The sequence below is a fragment of the Polypterus senegalus genome, chromosome 1 (genome assembly GCF_016835505.1).
Source record: "Polypterus senegalus isolate Bchr_013 chromosome 1, ASM1683550v1, whole genome shotgun sequence".
Classification (NCBI taxonomy): Eukaryota; Metazoa; Chordata; class Cladistia; order Polypteriformes; family Polypteridae; genus Polypterus; species Polypterus senegalus.
In genome coordinates, this window is record NC_053154.1 from 235569128 (window position 1) to 235592815 (window position 23688).

At 33.8% G+C, this 23688-nt stretch overlaps 1 protein-coding gene across 2 annotated transcripts in view; it reads right to left on the reverse strand.

The window, feature by feature from the left end:
* Window positions 1–214: 214 nt before the first annotated feature.
* Window positions 215–23688, reverse strand: part of LOC120539918 (transcription elongation regulator 1-like protein) — a 742345-nt gene continuing 718871 nt past the window's right edge. For both annotated transcript variants that reach the window (XM_039770261.1, XM_039770271.1), the window contains exons 12-14: window positions 19257–19346; window positions 18845–18963; window positions 215–1468 (exon numbers count right to left, since the gene is read on the reverse strand). In XM_039770261.1, coding sequence (XP_039626195.1) covers window positions 1312–1468; window positions 18845–18963; window positions 19257–19346 — 366 coding nt within the window. In that variant the 3' untranslated portion in view covers window positions 215–1311. The remainder of the gene's footprint in view (window positions 1469–18844; window positions 18964–19256; window positions 19347–23688) is intronic.

Below are 23688 nucleotides of genomic sequence, written 5' to 3' on the forward strand. Positions count from 1 at the left end.
AACACAGGGGCCATACAAAGTGCTGCGTACAATTTTGAGTTGCTGCAATTAAATTTTGGCAAAATGGACTAGCCTGCCACATAATTTTTTCACTCTGATTTTTGGGGCGTCTTTGAATTCAGGGCTCTGTAGGTTGATCATTTTCATTTCCATCAAACGATGTGGCATCCTTTTGTTCCTAACACATTACCCAGTCTATATCAGTATAGATATCCAGGAGGATTTCTTTTTCCCATTGAGATCTGATGTGTTTTCAAAGTGTTCCTTTAATTTTTTTGAGCAGTTTAGTTTGAATAATAGGAATCCTGGAAGCATATGTTTGACTTCATGTTTACACACCACTGGTTTTCACACCATCTTGTGTAATTTAGGCTTCCACTGTAAGATAAACTACCAGTTTGAACCAAAACTGCATGATACAAGTAAAGATGTAGGTGTATCAGAATTATTGATGACTAAGTCAAATATGCTAATGCAAAAGTAGTAAATAAACATAATAATGTCATTTTTGTACTAAAATATTTTAGGTTTATCTCCCTTTTTAATCACTTGTATGATATCAGAAACACTTAATGTTCAATATAATTATAAAAGTTTTTTTCTACTAAATAACACATGTAATATATATTTTACATGGCAGCTGAACAAACAAACACCACTTTCAATTCAGTACATTATCACAATTGTTCTTTAAAATTCTACCACCCCTTCGTATTAAATATTCACATTTTTATGTTTAAAACATTCCTGTTAGTTCAAATGCCCAATGGATTCTTGTCATCCACACATGACAAATGAGACAAAACACTTAAATGAGTTGCTCGCCCTTTAGCAATAACACAATGTAAGACAACAAATAATGTGGGAATCTATCAAAACAAAATTGTCTTTTCATTTTCATAGATGTCGAAGATAATCATAAATATTCAAAAATATGGATTGCTTTTTTTAATTATAAACCTACAGCCATAATATAATTCATTTTTATATGATGCAATGTGATTTGCATATCTAATGTATAATTGAATAATTTCATGGCAATCTGAATGCATAAAACAATGATTTTATAAAAGAGAGCTTCAATATGAAACAGATTAAACTTTTGAGAATGAACTTAATTCATAACTGAATTTCACATTGCCATTAGAAAACTGAAAACAGTGTCAGATTTACAGGAATATGAAAGTATTATTTTGATTTGTGGTAGTCTCTTAAATTTTAATTTGGATTTAAAAAATGAATGACTAAGTTTAGTGGTTTCCGATCCTGTCACAGTATGTGAAGTCTGTTTATTGCAGAACTTGATCCATTTCATCTCATCTTCCTCAAACGCAGTCTATTTTCCTTATCTCGCTTTTTCAGAATGTTTATAAAATGATTAAAGAAATGTTCTTGGTCCTTCTTTTTCTGAACTTGCTTGAAACGCTGGTCTCTTCCATATTTATCAGCAAATTCTTTAAAAGTTGATCTGTAGAAAGAAAACAAATACAGCTATTAAGTAACAGAGTTAAGTATAACAGAGGGTTTATACCCACAAATGATGTTAATTGTTAAAAGGATTTAATGCTTGCAGTGGAAAGAGACACTACAAATGAGAATTAGCCCAAATACACAAGTTCATGTACCTTAAGCATATTAAGCAGAGGCACATCTTTTACCAGCCTGGAAAGCAATCAAATGCTTTCTATAGTTACTACTCAATTCTCTCTGACTCCCAACCACTTTTTGCTCATTCCACCTTAGTAAACTCCTTGTTAGAATGGCACGTACTGTATAAACAGCTCACTTTAGGCAGGGCCTGAGAGGCACTTTTGAGTTGATATTGGATTCTGAGTTGCCCAACACAAACCACAACATTCTTCCTCTTAATTCACTTTAGATCCTTGTGAGAGTCATGCTTATTACAATTATAGCATCACAAAGAGCAGGCGCATATCCCAGAAGTTTTGGGCACAAGACAGTGTGTCAGTCCATCACAAAGAACACTCATCCATATTCTCTTATTCCTAACCACATTAGAGTCCCTAGTGTGGAAGAAAAATGAGACATAAGGTCGCAATATACTTGATGCTTGTGGACACTGCTGCTATGCAAGCAGTGTACTGACTATACTTGTGCATGTACTTTGTGTAAATCTGGAAGATTTCTCCATGTGCCAGTTTGAGATGCTGTTGTGAGGGTGTCAAAAAAAGACAGCAACACAGATGACAGTATGTGTGTCCTTTAAATGTATCATGTCATTACGATGGGGAATAGGAAACGCTTTTATTACCCTATGCGAGAAACGGATGAAGTAAAGCACCTTGAATACTTTGATAATTCAGCATTTAAGCTTGATGATTTGGTTCACAGCATCAAACCATTCATCAAACATTGAACCATGTACATTAATCCAGTTGTAGCTGCAATGCGGTTTGCCATCACACTGTATTATCTTGCAATGGCTGAATCCACACTTCTTTTCTCTGCAATTTTCCATTTCGCACAGATGTATCTGTTTCAAATTTGCTTTCATTTCATCCTGCACATTTTCAGATCCACTTTCAATGAGTGGGCGATTTGAAGCCAGCTGTTCTGACAGGCCTGTTTGTCACTATGGAGATGTAGTAACCAACAATGTCAACATGACGTACCAAAACTGGAACACACACACCGCCCAAATTTTTGCTGGTACAGCAAGTTGTGCACACATTGCGTTAAATTCTGACGTACTCAGAGGACGAAGAGCACTGGGGACGTGTGGCAGCCATGATGCATCCGCAAAAACTTTCTGAGCGTCAAGTATAACCCACCCCTTAGGGTTCACAAAGTTATTTAGGGGTAATATAGTTATTGCACATAAAGAGTTTTGTTATGCTTTCCACATTAAAATAAGCATCAGTCGTAGAAGTACTATAAAAGAGTTAATAAATGCCAGAAATCTGTTCAAGCATATCAGGAAACCAGATAAAGGACAAGTGAAGAGAAAGAACAAGAAGGTCCTGGTTGATAGTTCAAGATGTTGTCTGGTTATCATGTATCCAGTAAGACTTGACAGATGTCACGCATACAGGAACTCAAGAAGTGTTGAAAAGTATTGTAAGGACCAAGAATATAGTACAAATATAGTAGTCTTCTATTTATTTATATGCCATTTGGGTATGTAAGCTAATGAAACAATCAGATGATGGGAGTGTAAACCAACAAACCATAATATAATGTCAGGTGATGTATATGCATTAATTCAACACCGTTATATAAATTCAGTTGAATAAAAATATAGACACATGTTCCATTTGCTGACATCCTCTGCTCAGGGCACTGTCCTTTAGTAGACTGATGTGACAGGAATACTCCCTATTCAAGCATTTGCTGAAGAGTAAATGAAGGACACAGTGGACAAGCTTCCTTCTGGCTGGTTGCTGATTCTGCCACACTACTTGACCTAACATGCAGGGTGAAAAAAAACCCCTTAAAACCACAAGAAAAACTTAACAATAATCATCCTGAGAATTAAATGCAGTCTCCTCAAGCTGTTTGACAGAAGCAAGAGTAGCCTCTGAAGCATAATATCACAATTTCAGGTGGTGAATTCTAATAACACTAAAATGAAAACCAAGGTACTCTCTTTGGAATTATTTCATATTTTAAGAGAACATGGTAATATGAAATAGGTTTACATCTCATGACCATTTTTTTATTAGAAAAAGGACTCTAGTCAAAGTAAAAAACAGATCTCTGTGAAATGGTCTAAATTAATTATAGTATTAATTATAATAATTAATTTGCTCACTTCAAGTTAGCATTTAGTAGATGTACCATTAGCAGACGTGAAGCACCAGGGCAACAGTTTCTCCAATCTCAGCCACTGCATCTTGCAACATCCTTCAGAGTTATCATAGTCTTGGTGGCCCCTCTCACTGGTCTTCTTACGATGATTGCTAAGTTTTTGTGTATGGCCTTCTCTAGACAGATTTACAGTTTCCATTTTTTAACGGTTGATTTAAGTGAACTCCAAGGGATATTCAGTGGCTTGGATATTTTTCTTTTGTCCATCTCCTGCCTTGTGATTTACGATGTGTTCTTTTGTGTTCATTGCATAGGTTAGGCCTCCGTACTGATTCATCAGGGACAGGGTCTTCCAGATACACGAGCATTTATACTATGATTAATTGAAAGCCCTTAACTACAGACCAGTGGTCTCCATTGAATTAATTATGTGACTTCTAAAACCAATTAGTTGCACCAGCCATGATTTACACGTGTCATATTAAAAAAATATGAAAAATTATGTTGTATTTTAAATTTATAATTAATTTAGACCACTTTGCAGAGATCTGATCTCACTTTGACTTTAAAGAGTCTCTTTTATGTTGATCAGTGTCCAAAAGGCCAGAGTAAGTCCAATGTGATTCAATGTTGTGATAACTTCTAACAATATATCTATTAGAGAGACAGACAGATATTACATTATACACACAATATTAACTATTAATATATTGATTATTTAATCACTCAATCATTGTATTTTTTTACTATTCACAAAAATTTTAAATAGTAATAAAATTATGTGCTTAGCAATGCAACATGAAATATATAGCAGGCTATTATCTGAGAATTAAAATTTTTTTAACATCTTGTAAAGGACTTTAAGCTACATGCTTTGCATGAAAATGTGAATTAAAAATAAATGATGTTGTTGCAGTTCCTCTTTCCTAAATAAGAGTTTTTAATCAAGCAAGGAACTGATTATAAAATGAATACATTTGAAAAAAAGGAAAGCTTTCATCTATTGAAAGAAGAACATCACTGCCACAATATATTGATGATCAAAACAGGTAGAATATTAATTTGTTTATCCTAAATAAAGAAAGTTGAGTTAATTTAAGGAAAATGGTCTACTTGAGCACTGCTGGATTTGAGCCATTTTATGTCAAGACTTTGGTACAATGTGATCATTGATAAGAGTCTATGAGACAGCTAGCCTAGTGGGTTTCAACAGTAAAAAAGTCAATCAGTGTTTACTACAAAGTCTGCAATAATGCATACAGGTTGTGTTCTGTGATTTTACATTTGTTCTGTAAAGCATGCAGTTTTTGTCAATGTTTTCCCACCCAGAGCCACCCTTGCCCTGGTCAATTACATTCAATAATTTAATAGTATTTGCAAAGAATATGTAGTCTTACGGTGGTAAAACAATCACAGCATTTTTCAGAATAACAATATGCCTGAATTTGAACAGATCTGAGCTTACATCAATAGTAGTAGAAAGTTCCTCAGCTCCTTACTTGTTATGAAATTCAAAGATAAGATTTTAAAGGTCAAAAGAAGTAAAGAGTAGGACAAATTGAGTTACTTGAAACAAATCACTAGTCACTGCAACGGTCCCTTTCCACACACTTCCCCTTATGCTGTTGAAGGCAGGAATGAGACGTTATGTCACAGATGGACACTGTCTGGCAGCAGACTCGCCAGAGGAACCATCCCATGATAACAGTAAGCTTAAAAGAGAAAATCAAATTGAAAATAATGCCAATACTATATGAGGTAAGCTGGTAAGTTGACTATAAAAGTTGCATAAACACACTGTTATTTAATGGCACTTTTTTATCTTTATCACATATTACATATCAATATGTTATTACAGAACTGGAAAACAACTATCAAGTGATCATTCAAAGACATAACAAGAAGGTTAAGAATTCTTAGGCTTATTCAATTACTTAGTTAAGCATAAAACTCACAAAGGGCTAGTCAGATTTCAAAAAAGCTTGAATTATTTCTTTTAAGGTGTATTTCTGATTTGAAATTACAAAATATATAATTTTCTCATTGTGCTATGATAGGTGGGATATAATTCTTCCAAAAGAGCAAGATCGGATGTCACACTAGCAGAGCAGTGTAAATTATCATCACCCTCATGCAAAATAAGGTTTATTGTAAATCCTAGTATTTTTCATAGATAGGTGAAGATTTTATTTGATATAATATTTAAAAAGAGGGACATTCCTGAAACATGTGACACAGGGAAAGCAGATACCTGATGACATATCTGAGAAGTTGAATCTTGTCTACAATATATGTTTGTCAGTCTAAATTAAATAAGATGTGTGTCATGTACAATTTGAGCTGAATTAGACTGTTACTCACACATGCTAAGGAATGCTTTTTTTTATTTAAAACCAATTCCCATACATTTTCCAAAAATCTAATTGAAATATTGTATTCCAAATGCTGTATCAATGTGTCTAAGACTGCATTGCTTTGAAAGCACAAATAGTGTACTGAGATCTGTGGTAGTATTACAGTGAGAGTGAGTAAAATGTCTGCAGCAGATGGAGAAATTTTAGGAAAGATAGCTAGATTTCTTTTGGCTCAGCATAAAACTAGCACATACTGTAGCAGAAAAAAGGTTTGGTGAAATGCCAAATATCAAACGTGTCTGCATAGGTAGCATCTACAGGGCTCTAGTGAAGTCATTCACTATCACCTTCTTCTCTCTTCACCTGAAGCTCCAGCCCCTTTAGCTTCATGGATTATTAGATGAACAATGGCATGCCAAATGTTGGTGTTCACTTGGGAGCCTGCTTTTAAAGAGTATGGAGCTCAGAAGAAGAGACTTATTTACTGATGACACTTGAAAGTCACATAGCACTGGCATGCCTAGGCTACCCTTGACGTGACACATCTATGATTTTTTCATTGCACCTTTTTTCTTATTTTTGGCTTAAAAAATTAAATGGAGTAATTAGTTGGCATCCAACATTATATGCTCTCTTTTGATTCTTCTCTTTGCATAAAGTATGCAATTGTATTATCATTTCGCAGTTCTCTGAAGACCCCCATCATATCAAGTGTCTTCTCTTTTAACTAGGTCACTGTTATCACATGCACAGAGTATAATGAAATTCTTTCTTGCATTAAATCTTATTCTTCTTCCTTCGGCTGCTACCATTTAGGGGTTGCCACAGCGGATCACCCGTCTCCATTTATCCCTGTCTTTTACATCATCTTTCTTGAATTAAATGATAGTTTTAAAATCTTTAATTTTGGAAGTGGAGTCTCATGTTTCATTGAATTCTTTTCTCTGTAGCTGCAAGTATATTACCCTGTTATTCATTTAACCTGGTGTGTGACACACTTTAGTCAAAAGCAAATTTTTTTAATTACATATTATATGATTACTTAATAAACAATCTGCAAATTAACGTCTTGACTACATGTTACATATTTCCAGTGAGATGCAGTACTAGTCTGAAAAATGTAATTTAAGTAACCTTGAGTGTTACTACATGAATCTTTCTGAAGTTGCATATTATTTCTTGTCTTTTGCAAATGCATTTCTGATGTTTGACAAATGAATAGGTCAACATAGCACGTATGCTACAAATTACTGTATGATTACATTATAACTTGAACATTATCCTAAAATTATTTTCTTACTTTTCCAGTAAATAATATATATTCTTTAAAATAATACCACACAAAATAAAGGTACAGCAGTTCATCATTCTTATTCTATCAATACCCCTAAATTTCCATGTCATTATCTACAGTCAAAAACAAAACAAACACAAACCCAAAGACAGCATCTATGACAAATGGAGACATGTCTAGAAGATATCTAGAGTGATAAATAAATAACTGTTGGGTGACATCTGTCATGAAAATGATGTGCACAATCACTTAATACAGCACAGTCTATTTCTTTTTATGCCTGAGTGCACCTTATATATCCTGTTATTAATACTCAAGTTTGCCCCGTTTTTACCTCCTTTATGGTGATAAATGACTGTTCAAACCTAGCTGAAGTGATGGACGTTTTAAGACATCCAATAAGTCAGCTAAAGAATGAGACAGCCACACAAAGAATTCATGACTGACTTGGCAAGGCCTTGTCTAGGTAATGGCTGACCCACAGTGGTATATTAAGCCCTCCTGTTGCAGGTTCAGTTGCTAATAAGATTTCAAGAAATCAACCTGCCATGGTTAACAAGACTACACCCTTCTAGGAACCAGAGGAGAAATCCTAGTGCTTCAGCTCACCAGATTTCATTTTTAGAAATGGGGACACATCCCCTGTTTCTGCACTGAATTTCTTGTCAAGCTAATGGAGGTGGAATATTTGTGATTGTAATTCTCTTGTGCTGGGTTATGGAAAGTGCTAAGTGGTGACTACCACATAATAAATTCTAGTCTAAAGCCTTAATGCTTGCTTTAGAAGTTAGCTCACAAAGTACAGTTTAAGAAGTGAGATTAGATACTTTAGTGACCTTAACTAAGACAGCAATAGTGACACTAAGCCTCATAAAATAATTTTAGGACATCTGTGCAACCTAATACAAGAAGTTCCAAGCATGTTTTTCAATAAATAAGTCACTACATACTTTTACAAAAAGAATAGTGCAAGAAAAAGATGAAACATATTCAAAAAAGGGGGAGAAATACTTAGCATCATTCTAAGCATTTGTATTGTATAATGTCAAATACAAAAATATTAGAGAACATATTTAACCATTGATTCCTTATGCCCAATGCAGACTGCATTATACCCGAAAAAATCGCACATGTTTTGTGAGTAACGTTGAAAGAAAAAGAAAGAAGAAAGAAAGACAGAAAAGAAAAGACTAAAATAGTTCTGTAGGAGGTGTTACGACTGGTAAGTTACATCATAAGCCCCCTTGACAGCAGAACAAATCATTTACTGACATCTGCTTACTAAAATGAAGAATTGCCACCAATACATCTTAGTAATAATAACAAACTGGTATCTGAAGTGGCAGATTTACTGAAAAGCAATTCTGGCATATGTTGCATGCCACGACAGATGTTTTACGTGTATGGAAATCCCCATGAAACACTGATTGATCAAGGGATACCATGTTTACATCAAAAGCAAGGAATTTTAAATACTTCTATGCATTAACAAACAAACAAGCTGAAAGGAGATACGAGATTTGAAAGTACCAGACTGCAAGAAAAAGCTTACTGCCTAGGCAAAAGATCACATGCAGTGTGAGATGTATTAATAATAAATAATAAGTTACATTTATTGAGCACCTTTCACAAACCCAAGATTGCTCTACATACACAATAAAAAAAAAACATTACACAGATGACAAAAGTTCGTAGAAGAGGAATGTTTTCAGTTCAGATTTAAAACTGCAGAAAGAGGAGCAATCTCGGAGAGACTGAGGATGAGAGTTTCAGAGTTGAGGGGCTATAGCACTGAAGGACCTGCCTCCCAGGGTGGAGAGTCTGGTGGATGGGACAGTAAGGAGATTACTGCTCGAGGACCTGAGACAGAGACATGATCTAAATACAAAATTACATGCGCTCAGAAAAGGAGGTGAAGTATTGGTATTGTCCCAGACGTTCAACATGAATTCTTAGCCAGATGGCAAGGGTCTCACAGTCAAAGAATGGCTGATTTGGAAAATTACGAAGTGAGTACTCCAGGACAATGGAAATCCAGATGGTAGAACCTCATAACAAATGACACAGTTGTCAAAGTCCAAAAGAAACTGTGCTGGATGAAAAGGAAGCTTCCTCTGATTTAATATTTTCCATGTAGAGTGATTTAGCCATTCAGTAAAACAAAAATAACATAAGTTCAGTTACAAATATATATATATATATATATATATATATATATATATATATATATATATATATATATATATATATATATATATTATAATTCAGGAAAGATAAGTTATTATTTGAGAACAAGCCATTCAACAAAATCTATTATGTTATCTAAACAGGTAAAAAGAACATGTTCTGCTCTCTGGATTCTTGTAGTATGAGACAGGGAGGGTTATCCATGAGCAAAAGTGCATGCTAGCTGAAACCAAAATTATAAATAAGACAGCAAGGACACACAGGCATGAGGCAACAACAGACGATATCTTACATCCTGAGGCTGCCCAAAGCAGAGGTGGTTAGCTCTGGGATATTATACCTTCACAAGCGATAAAAGGCTTGTTTTAAAAATTACAAAAGGCAAATGAACTACAGGAGGAAGAGAGCTATGAAAATGTCAAACAATTGTTGAAAAACTAGGAGGGATTTATCACCAGGAAGTCATAAAGTACAGAAATGATGAGAATAAAAATGAATTCCAAAAGCCAGAAATGCTTAAATTCAATTTGTGAAAATGTGAATAGCAACTTTAAAAAGCATTCTGCTTTCCACGAGAAAAATCGAATAAATTGTCAGCTCCCATGATGATTCAAAATGCCTTTTCAAAAATAATAAATAATGCTAAAAGTGATCCACAGTTGACGCAAGTATAAAGTTCACATAAGTATAACCTGGAGATCACAACATGAGACAGGAATCTTCAAGCATCATGATCTTCCTCTTTTGATCTTGCCAAACAAGGGCAATAAAAGACAGCACTTATCAGCAAAACAAAACTGCTAGAAAATAACTATCATGCAAGATGAGAATGTCATTCTTTTCTTTTCATGGGTGAAAGGCACAAAGATTTAGCATGATGTGACCCCACAGTGTCAACTTAGTTTGTAGACATGTGCAGAAATATGGATAGTGATTGTGAAGAGGCTCTTTTTTAAGTTCACTATTAGTCAGTGAAGCAGTCTTACTTTCCAGAAGGATAAAAGTGCCCATTTAATGGTAAACAGTGCTGTGCATGGTCAAATTCAACAGAAGTTTTAATTTTTTTTTTGGTATGGTAGGTGTCCCCTCTCCCTCTCAGCATCTTAGAGTACAGTTTTATTTACACTACAAATGCAGACATACACACAAATTCAATGTGTGTACTTCTTAAAAGCTTCTAAAAATATACACATATCACCAAAATACAGTCGTAAGACTGCAGGAGTGGAAAAGAAAACTAACAAAATCTACTCAAGCAGAAACAATGCTGCATAGACAAAAATTTACTCAAGTAAAAGTATCTGACATGGAAACCATTCAAGTAAAAAAAAAAAGTAGGCTTAGAAAAAATTGTTCAAATCATAGCTATTACTGCAAACTTTTATCAAAACATCAATCGCAAAACACATTACTCCACTCCACCAGAACAAGATTTAAAGTTATGGAAGCAGACCATGTATTTTTATTGCTAGAAGTTCACAATGATAATTAAAATATGAATTTATTAAGGCTGCTATTTTGTTTATTTACAGTTTGTATAAAAATAGTTTTTCACGTACTGTAGATGAACTCAGTAGAAAACCTTATATGTAAAACTTCAACAGTTTCTATTAAATGCCAAAAATTGTCTGATTAAATGATAAACTTCCAAACATAGAATGAGTATGACAAAAGGATCATTTCTTTGTTTGCGGCTTTCTACTGGATTTGAACATATGAAATAATTTTCATTTTTACACCAAAATCCAAATAAACTGCACAGCAGTCACAGAGGTTTCAAACTGTAATTAATTTTATCTGTTTCTACAAAACTGAGTCCTTCATCAACTGCAAAGGTGCTTCATAGTCTCCCTCTGCTGAATGAGATTTAAACTTCTGACAATAAATCTGAATATTTTTATTACTACCTGTGCGTTACACTAATAATTTAAAAACAATAAGGCTGCCATAATATTTTGTTTGTTATTAAAAAGTTATTGATTACACTCATCTTAGCTTATCACACTAGTAGTGCACATCACTGTATAGTTCAAAAACTAAAATATGCAAAAAAAATTACATGATGACAATAATAGATAGTAAGCAAACAATCAAAATCATCTCTAATTATCAGATGATGATGCAAAATGTAGTCATCATTATAAAGTATAATCTGAGACAGGAAACACTCCAGTAAAGAAAAAGAGTTTAGTGAATCAAATCAATATTAGCAGACAAAAGGCTCTTGAAATATGGTGACATTAGAAAAGTACAGTCTGCATAAATCTAGTGCAAAGAAGCTAAGTTTTAAAACTTAAACCACATTTAATGTGTTACCTTTAATTAGCAAAGCAGGCCATCAATTAACATGCTAGTATAATTTTTGTGGTTGTGCTGCACACACTTAAATACATGAGTGTTGCAAAAGGAAAAAAATGACCATGTAAGCAGATGCTGCAGAAGTTAGTGAGTGATAACAGAACTTCTTTGTTTTTTTTCAGTTGCTCTGCTGAAATGTGTGCTTAGAAAAATACAGCATGCAGGGGTGGGGGGGGGACTTGTTTTTCAATCCTATTTTTTTGGTAAAAATAATGAAAAAGGGCATTTTTTTGCTAAGCCTTTCACATAACCAATTTTTGGGTTTTGCATGCATCATGAAAGCCAGGCACCAGAAACGTCATTACAATTCTCAGTGTTGAGCTTTTTGAAATCAAACATTTTGCAAATGCCCTTCCTGTTTTACAGAAAATTACTGCTAAAGGTTACAAACTTTCCTTTGCACACGACTGTTAAAGAAATGACGTATGTGCTAAACGCACCTCACATTACGCAATGAATGGAAACATCTTTTTAAAAATGTCACCTGTCATACTAGCTTATCCTTTTGAACAACTAGGTAATGCTTTGTTCGTAACAATAAGTGATCATCAGACATTTACCGTGGTATTTTTCAGTGCAATTAACTATTTATGCTGTATTTTAAACACCTTGCAAGTGTAAAAAACAACTTACTTCCATGGTTTTTGCAAATTTGAGAAAGAGTTCTTGTATGCTGGTAACCTCACTGTTTTTAGGATGTAGTTTACACCATACAACAAAACTATTTGTTATAATGTCACTGTGTCACTAAGACTGAATAGCTCTTCTAAATGTGACCAGCAATGTACTGTACTGTGTCCCTTTTATTTTTTTTAAATAGAGTATCGCTTCTACAGCTACACTAGGGACTTTTCACTGCATCTTCCATTTGTACATATATCTCCACGTGCAGCATGAACATAAGTCACTGCAGACGAGAGATGAGATAAGGTCCATTGTTGCCAATAAAATCAACCATTACACCTTGATATACTAAGATGTATCCAATAACTGAGCAACAGAAAAAAGAGAAAACTGCATGACTATTATATCATTTACTAAAATACTTTGCCCTGACCTATGACCCCTACAATTTTTGCATGTACTTTTATTTTAACAGGCCACTATGAACTCTAGATTTTGAACACAGGTGGTTGTAATAACCAACCTAGAAAAAGTAACAAAATAGAATGGTTATTAAATAAATATACTTTTTAAAGAGTAAACATATTTAGATTTAAAAATACTTTAAAACATACAATTCCCTACAAAATCCACTGAAGTACAGTAATGAAAGTAAATGTAATTCATTACTTTCCACTACTATGAGATTGTGCTCTCTGTGTTTACTACCTGTCTCAACTAAACCAATCCAGTCTTGGATCTTTTTCTGGAGAGTCTAAAATTATATCGGCTAATAAATGTCACTATTAAATAAAAAAGTTTAAGAAATGTGCATTATCCAGTAAAGGCCGCAAGGGAGGCTTCTGCTTGGAACGTTACAACCCAAGTGTTATGTGAAGAGCTCTTTGGTGTTTTTTATCAATTTCTGTGGCTGCACTTGATTCTGGCAGCCATAGTAGGAAGACATAAGTAGATCTTTTTGTAAGTACGTTGAAACCATGCACTAATTTTAACTGGAACTGGTGTCAGTAGGATGGGTGCAGCACAAAGGAAAACAAATATCAAAGAAGCAGAGTTTAGGAACTGTAAGATTAATTTGGAAAAAAAAAAAGCTTAAACATAAAACAAAGGATAAGACAAATTGTATTTAAGAATAAATGTGAGCTGGGCCTAGTGAACAGAAAACACAAGAAACATGGGAGAACGCTGGAGAATTTAGAAGCATGAGCTTTAAACAAGACAAAAATGCTGTACCTGTAATTAGCGAGGAAAAAGAGCTAGCTTAAATATCTGTCTAAATTAGCAATTAGCAATGGAGTTCATTACACAATGAACTCCAGATGCTGCAAAGGCCTTAAGAGAGGTGTTGCCTTGCAACAACAAACTCAGCTTACTGTGAATTTATTGGTTAATGCTGTGTTGTGGGAAGGAGCAGAACTTTTCTTGTAACCTTTCTTGTATTTTTATAAAGACACTTTGTTCCTTTCTATGCTAAAATAGCTTATGTTACTTGGCTACAGAAAAATATGCCTTATCTGTTAATACTTTTGTTTTCTTCAGAATTACCTGAATATTTTAATAATTATTTTAAGAATAAAAAGAACAGTGGCATTATATATCTGTAGTTTTACAAATGTTGCTGTGGCAATGTTGTTAACAATGTTGATAACAATTGGTTTAAATCAAATACTGTATATACAGTAAATGTAGAACTGCACCTATGGTTTCATAAGCTGTTTCAAAGTTATGCAAGCATGCTAGCCTGTTGACTCCCATTTATGATGCCAGAAGCATGACATATAGCAGCTGATTTTAGAAACAGGATTTTAATTTTATGAGCTTGAAACGCAGCTGATTTTGGAAAAGTGGAGCTATTTAAAGAGTAAGGAGAAAGAGGAGAAGGAGGGAAAAGTAAACTATGAATGCTTTGTGTTGCCACTGAAACTTTTATGCTACTACAAGACAAGTGCTGTCCAGACAGATACTGTATGTTGCTAATCCTTATCTGCTTATAGAAGCACAGAATGATCCAGGTCAAATAATAATAATTCATTACATTTATATAGCACTTTTCTCAGTACTCAAAGCACTATCCACACAGGGAGGAACCGGGAAGCGAACCCATAATCTTCCACAGTCTCCTTACTGCAAAGCAGCAGCACTACCACTGCGCCACCTGTGAGGACAAATAGTGAATAGTCACACTTGATTTGAACGTTACAACATTATAAAAGTTGTGTTTTTCTGCCCATTGAACCTGCTCATTCTATTTGTCTAGATTGTCCAAGATGAAATCAAGTTGACATTTGAAGGTCACTGAAGTCCTCCTCTACTACACTATGACACTACTTGGTCATTATTTTCTATGTGTCTATGGTTCTTAGCATGAAGAAAAAGTTTCTAACATTTGGGTGAATTCTGCCCTTTTTTGAACTACGTTCCTAAGTTTTTATTGCGGCATTTATTCTAAAGTAACTAGTGTGACCTACTGTACAAATTACTTCTATAAATTACTTCTAAACACCTTAGTCATGTTTACTCTTAATCTCCATTTGCTTATGCTAAAATAGTTAATCTCCTTTAATCTCTCCTCATACAGCAGCTCATACTTTTTAGTCCCAGAGTCAGACTAATCACTATTCTCTGAAATTTCTATGGAAATAATACATCATTTTTGTAAAATGGTAGGCAAAACTGAACACAGAATTCCAGGTGTACTCTACACATCTTGATAAATAAACAAACACTATAATAGTTTTCTTGATTCATTCTCTACGCTGTCTGGATATAGATAGTGATACTGTAAGTCTACCTTGACTCCTAGGTCCTTCTCACAAGGTGTACTTTCAAGTTGCAGACCACTGTTTGTGCATTTATTATCTAATATTTCTACTTCCTATATTAAGGACCTCACATTAACTTGTATTACATTTTATCTGCCACAAATCTTTCCAAGTCTTTGTTTTTCTGCAGTAACCAAGTTTGGCATCATCTGCAGACATAACAAGTATATGATTATATTACTTTCCTGATAGTTTATGTGTAATAAAAAAGAGCAGTGGCTCCAGCAGTATTCCCTGAGGGACACTACTTTAAACATCACTTAATTATGAAAAAGTTCCCTTCACCATAACTCTGTGCTTCCTGTGTTTGAGCTAAGTATGTACCCACTTACAGACTACACTCCTGAATTCCCTATTCTTCATTATTCTTCACTTTTCATGTGATACCTTTACTAAAATACTTCTGAGAAACAAGATAAATATCATATGTAACTCTGTGGTTATATTCTTTTGTTGTTTCCTCAAGCAGTTTTAGCATATTAGTAAAACACAGCCTTCCTTGTCTGAACCCATGTTGAGTAATTGTTTATATGGCCATTCTAGACATGTGATACTTATTTTTTTTCTTATCGATTGCTTCCATTAATATAACTGTAATGCATGTTACACTTACTGGCCTATAGTTATTTGAACCAACTCTTTTTACACAATAGTATAATATTTGCTAGCATCCAGTCTTTAGGACTTTCCCCTGCATGCAGAGATTTAAAAAAAATAAGTGCCAGGGGTTTAAATATGTACTCATTAACTTCCTTAAGCACTTGAGTATAAATGTTATCTGGCCTGGTGATTTGTTAGATTTCAGCCTATTTAATGCAAACAGTAATTCTCCCTCTACAATTCCCAAGTCCCTAACTACCTCCTTAGTAGTCCCTGTTGCTTTTAAGAGGTTACAGACTTCTCCACATGTATAAACTGAAATAAACTTTAAGTTTGAGATTTTTGGTATTTCTCTGCCTGTATATTCCAGCTCACTTTTACGGGTCCTAATACAACAACAACAGCATTTATTTATATAGCACATTTTCATACAAAAAAAAATGCTCAAAGTGCTTTCCATAATGAATAATAGAAGAATAAAAGACACAGAAAATAAAATAAGTCAACATTAATTAACATAGAATAAGAGTATGGTCCAATGGCCAGGGTGGACAGAAAAAACAAAACAAAACTTCAGACGGCTGGAGAGAAAAAAAATAAAATCTGCAGGGATTCCAGACGATGAGACCGCCCAGTCCCCTCTGGGCATTCTACCTAACATAAGTGAAATAATACTCTTCACCTTATCTTTGACTGTTCTTTTACTGCTAAAACAGTCAAAGTTTTTTGGGTCATCCTTCACATTTTCTGCAGTATTTCCCTCCAGCTGTCTTTTAACCACTCTAATATCTCTTCTGACTGTTGCTCATATGCTCTCATATTCCCTTCAGGTAGTGCTGGAGGTACTAGTCTTATATGCCTTATACAGTTGTTTTTTTTCCTTTGTAACTTCCTTTTTTAGTGCCCTATGTGTCCACCTTTTCTTTCATTTTTTGTTACTTACAAATTTTGAAATAAATTTCTTCTGCAATATATGTAAAACACTTTTAAACCTGCCCCACATCTCCTTGACTGTTTCCATAATCCACAGATGCTTTCTTGCATCTCCTCAAAGTTTGTGTTACTAAAATTAAATGTAACTGTGTCAAAAAAACTGTGAAATCTATCATGTTATTATCACTTGACCCTAGGGGTTTAATCACCTTTACTCCTTCACTACTATCCTGATTATTACAGAATACTAAATCTAGACAGGCCTCCCTGCTTATTGGTGCTTTAACGTACTGTTTTAAAAAAAGTCATTGATAACATCTAAAAACTCCTGTTCTTGTTCTCTGTTGTTTCTAAGACTATCTCAGTTAATATTTAGGTAATTAAAGTCTCCTATGACTATAATAATCCCTTCTACACTTGCCTTTTTTAGGTTATTAAAAAGGCTGTCTGCATTAGTGGGTCTATAGTCACACTACTAATTTAAAGCAGTCTAATTGAATCCAAACCTCCTTACTAAGTTGTGTCTCACCATCAAATTGAAGGAGCCTTGCATTTAAATTCTGTTTAACATACATGCTGACACCCTCCACTCTTGTCTGTCTTCCTAAATAACGTGTACCAATCTGTGTCATACTTCGGCCTATCTCAATTATTTAGCCAAAGTTATGTGCAGCTACATATGTTTTTTATGCATTTACTTTATTCTTAATACACTTAGCATTAAGATAAGCAAATTTTAATGAATTAGTTATTTTACTTTGGCAATTTAAGTTTGGGCTAGAAGGTTACTATGCCAATTTGATATTACACTGTTGATATTACACACAATTGTAAACTTGGCCTGTCCTGTTCTGTTGCATTTTTTGGTGTGAAAATTACATTTTTATTAAATCTCATCTTTCTACTGTAAAATGTGCAAAACACTGAAAGTACAAAGTCAGAAGTGTAGAAAGTATAATAATGATACAAATAATAATAATATGATGAAGAACAGCACACTGTACAAGTGCAAGTGACGCAAGAGTCACTTTCAGATTCATCAGAATTACTTTCAGTTTCACTGACCATTTCAATTTCATTGCCTGAAGACAGATTCACTTTGACATCACTGCTAATGAGAGTCAATTCTTATGAGACGCCATAACTGAATGACTTGTTCTCATCAAAATTCTTCTAATTATGATATGTTTTCAACTCTGTGTACCTGAATGCATAGGGACACTGTAAACATTTTTTGGCAATAGTTTTACATTCCTTCACATCTTCACAGTACTTTGTGAATTTTCATTCAGCAAATAGTATAGAAGCATGATTTGAAAGTGTCCAAGGCGTTACTTTTGATCACACTGGCATGTAAAGGGTTGCATCTATCGGCAATTCCATTAGTAAAATTTGAGAGAAATATTCTCTGTATATTGAAAACAGATGACAAATTAAGGAAATCAAAACTGTTTATCAGCTCATTATACTATACATGCTGCTGATAATAGATTTTGGCTCATTGACAGAGAGAGAAAATTTGTGAAGAGGAAATCATTTTAAGAGTGTTGATTGGAAGTGCTGCTGTGATATGTCAATGTGCAAGTCATTCCACTTGACAGATAGGAAATTGTATAAAAAAAAATGTGTCACTATACTAAGTGAAATATACTTATCAATCGTAAATATCACACAACAAATGGAAACCTTGATGCATAAAACCTAAGATTCTATATTGGAATTATTTTATTACTCATATATTTAGAGCATAAGTTTCTCTGATGTCTTCCGAGTGTAACTTGCACAGTCTAACTGACTTACAAGAATGCATTAATTATAGGTGTATTTCAAATTTAACAGCTTCTCAGATTGCTTAAACAAATCTGACAGAATTAAACAAAGGAAGGATGTTTAAAATATCTCACCTGGGGGTTATCTTTGATTCTTCGAGAAGTTTCCGAAACTCCTCTTTGGCATGTTGTAGTTTACTTTTTTTTTCCTTGTACTCTTCTTTTATTCTTGTCTTTACAAACTGCTCAAAAACCTTTAAAAGAAGTAATATGATGTATATATCGGACATTGCAATGCCTCATTCATAAACAATCAAAAGAGAACATATGCAATAAGATAGACAGACAAACAGATAGACAGATTATACTTTATCGATTACCAAGGAGGAATTTACTTGCTCCAGAAGCGTACATTTACTCATATAGCACAGACATATGCTGTACTTTCAGTATTTGAACAATTATACAAATGAATAAAGGGGATATTAAAATTATTCATAAAATTATAAAAAAAAATTCAATCTAAATTAACTTCCTTTTTCCATACCTGCTTCCTTTCCTCTGAGCTTAGAAGAAGGTATCGAGGATCAAAAACTATCTTATGTAACTCTTTTTCCCAAGTGGAGAAGGCTGAAACCTGTAATAAACAGAAAAATATGTATCATTCCCATGTTACATTTCACAGAAAATGTCAGCTTGATCAGAATTTGGTTTTTTTTTGCAGCTAACTAATCAGATTTTCATAAATTCAACATTGGCAGTGTTATGAATTTATAATTAAAACTAACATTTGATAACCTATTTGTATTGAGTTCACATTAATAAACTTCACCTGCTATTATTTTTAGAAATGTCAAGTTGGAACCTTTAAAAGCAGAATCCTACCGTTATTCCCTCAGGATGTACAGCAAATTACTTCTGCCTTTCTTGTGCTGGTGTTATTACCAACTGTGCAAAGTTTGAAACAAGTACTTTTTAACATGTTCATGCAAAGCTTTATTATTTTCATAAACCTTGAAGTGAGTACATTTTTTGAACACAAGCTTGTTGTTACTCCTCACTTAATGCCGTATTGATAGTTGTGACAAAATAAAAACAATTTCAATTGCAGGAGCGAAATGGGAAAGCTGTTCAATGGCAATATAAACAATGTACTTTTTTCATTTTACAGGAAGATAACTATTGACATTTGTGACATTATATTAGCTAAAGTGTAATTAGTTGCTACAATCAAGTCAAAATAAATGATTTTCACTCTTATATTTATTGAACAGGCATTGGGAAATCTATACAGATAAGTATCCGGCATTTAATGAATAAACATAATGTTTAGACACCAAAAATAAAGCATTATATAGTATATTATTTTAAAATTATGCAATTAAAAGGAGAATTTCTCCCATTTTGCCACATAATTATGATAACACCAAGGCCATACATTCTTTATACAAAAAGTAGAAAGCTTAATCTATACCTTCATTTAACACACCTTATATTCCATGCTCTTTTTCAAATAAATTATTTAGTAAGATAAAATTCATATTTCTAATGTTTACTATTTGAAATGCATTAATAAATATCGACCTGTGAATTCCAATGCAAGTGTATTAATTGTATTGGTTGGTGGCTTGTTTTACACTTCTGTTCTTCAGGACTAATAATAAATGGCTTTGCAGTGACTGTTGGACATTTCTTGTAATACATCAAGTTAGCACTAAAAAACAACCCTAACCTGGCTTGGTTGACTTGTGCCCACTCATTGTATTATTTGACACATCTGGATCACATACACACTCTCAAAGGAGAAGGTGAACTCTACAAGTCCCCAAAATGATTAATTATTTTTTACTCTTCTATGAAGTGGAAAAAGAAAACACCAGACAATTGAGGTAAAGGACACATTTTTATTTAAATTAATTCTGAATATTTTACGTTTATTTTTTTGTGAAGCTCAAAATTAATTCAATTTTTGATATCTTTGCAATACCAATTTGTTTACTTGTTTCCCTTCTGATTGACTTTAGCATTGTTAATTCTGCTGATGATCAATATTTAAAGTGGTAGCACATTAATATTACTGATCAAGTTTTTGGATATATCTCTTTAAAAAAATAAACTATAAAATTAATTATTTTGTAAGACAAAGAGTTCTTAGAAAGGTACTTAATCGTCTCATATTTCGTGTTTTGTCCTTTGACCTTTGTTTCATTTTTGAATTCCCTGACTCATGACCAGTTGCCTGAACTCTGAGTTTTGTCTTCTGATGATTTAATTCTTGAGTCTGATTAGGTTATGTGAAACTTTTATTCCAAAATCATTACAATTTTTAAGCTTTAGTGTTTAGTCAGGCTTTTGACTTTTGGCACTCATTTGTAGCAGGCTAATCGGAAATACAATGATTCTGATTCTGATACAAGTTAAAGGAGGGAAACTGCACAATATGGGAATTGTATCAGACAGAAAGCAAATATTTTATATGAAAACCAAAAGTACATTTGACATAAATACAGCTTCTTTAAAAGCTTAGCATTCTGTGTTTATGCTCCAGTAGGTTAAGACTACTTTCATGAACAAATAAAAAGGGGTGTTAGAAGTTTCCAGATCATATACGCGTGGGGGCTGATTCTCTAGCGTAAGCATGCCTATTGCCCAATCATTTTGCTCTAGTCTCTCGTTTGGTTTTGTCAGATATGAGAGCCTGAAGGGCATATCTCATGGATATTAGGTTGGACTGATATTATGGGAAAGAATTTGAGAGTAACACTGATACTAACCCATTTGCTTTAGAATGCAGAAGAACTCTCCAGAGGACCGATGATGTCACTTCTGCCCAGGTCACCAGCTGCTCTGCTCTTTCTGCTTCCATCTCCCTATTCAAATCACCCGACCCAGGAAGTTTCCAGAGAGTTAAACTTACAAAACCTCCTGATGAACTTATTGATTATTTTCATTTTTAACCCAACAAAATTGGACATTAAACGTGGTCATCTACTGGGGCTCAAACTGTTCTTTTGTTTCCTTTGTGTTCATTTTATAGTAAAAAGAAAATTCTCAGACTCCTTAGATGAAACAAAACCCATCTGTAGGGCCACAAAATTGACAACTTTCTCCTACACAAATTTAATTTATTTTTTACGTTGCTAAGGTAATTGTATACTGGACAATAAAAAATGGAAATATTTAGCATATATTGTGATAATTATTTATATGTATTTATTGAATAAGCCATTTGCTTTTTACTGTAATTAAAAAAAAATTTAACCTGGCAGAAGGGAAACTGGCAAAATGTTCTTGCATACTTAAGACTCACAGATAAGCTGTCTTCTGCAGCAGATGAAAGGTAAGCAGTTTTGTGCTAACTGTCGTTAAACTTGGGGAGGGGGGCTGAATTATACCTAAAACAGAACTGGACTGGTCAAAGGACACGATGAATGAAACAAAGATGTGTTCTGCACTACAAAACCTCACTAATCCAATAAGTGTTTCTAGAAGTCACAGGACTCTCCTAAACTGAGCCATAGAGAAAACTTGGAATGTCCTCAATTTAATAAATCCTGAGGTCACACCCTAACAGAGACCACTCAGGCCATGTTGTGGCTCTGCTATCCTATCAAGGTCTCAGGATTATTTGAAGTAGGATTTAAATTGGCACTCATCTACTTTAAAGTCTAATATTATAAACAATATGTCATGTATATGCTGCATTTAGTGTACAATAACAGTATATTAATATTATAAACTTGAGTCCCATTCGATGTCAGTGATGTAACTTTCAATTACAATGTACATAAAAAAAATAATCTGAAAGAACATAGTGAGGGCTTAACTGTATACATTGAAAATGTATCTGCACTGGCAAATGAAGATCTACAAAAACATCCCCAAATAACCAATATATTAAGCTTAAGTATAAAAGTAAATGATCATCTGGCAAAAAAGTGATACAGAGATCATTTTTATCTCAGCACTAGTGATGATCAATAAATATTTATTTAATATAATGAAATTAACAGATATTACCATTAAAAAAGCATCATACAGCGTTAACAGGACGGCAGAATCAAGTTTAAAAACAGAAAAGTACCATATTAGGAATAAATAGAAGGGAAACACACAGACAGAGTAGTTAGTGTGGCTGCCTCAGCGTCCCAGTACCAGCACCTTGAAATCCTCGCTCATACACTGATGTGTGTAAAATCCACATCCCTTGCCTGGATCTGTTTTCTCTGGTTTAGTGTTTTCATCTCAAAAACACACATTACATTAATTGGAGCTTTAAATTGTATAAATGATGGACCTAGTAGCAGTGTGAAATTTAAAGGTCAGGCTTATAAAGTATTTCACAAAGGAGTGTTAGATTATCTCAATATATTTGCATGGCTGTTTTTTAGTTTACTGAAATGTACTATACTGTATGGTTTCAACCCAAATACAGTATTTGCAATAACAAAATGAACTGCAATAACTGTAGTGTTTGTTGAATATTTTATTTCTATTTATGCTCTTTTTTTAGTGATATTTCATAGTGTTTGAACCTACTTATGTCACTGTGAGGCTATATATAATATGGCACAGTGACAGCACAGTGGTGTAGGGGTTAACGCAGCTAATCAAGAACCCCGCTATCTGGGTTTGAATTCTGTATCCAGTCATTGTTTGTGTGGCATCTTCACATTGAGTGGGGCCTACAGAGGACTAGGAAGCTGTTTATTTCTTTGTGATTTAAGCATCCTTCCCTCACAATGGATTCAAATAAGGTTAAACATTCTAAGCTGATTATTTGATGGATTTGATTCGATATGTATGGAGCTAACTATAATTGGAGATTATCAAAGGAGCTTAGAAAATAATGAACATAAAAAAGAGTTTTAAATGCTTCTTATAAACAGCTACAAGACTGTCATTCTACCTGCTTCCTTTTTGAAGCCTTACAAATTGTAGTCATTTTTTTCGGTGGCAAAATAAAATGTGCTATATTT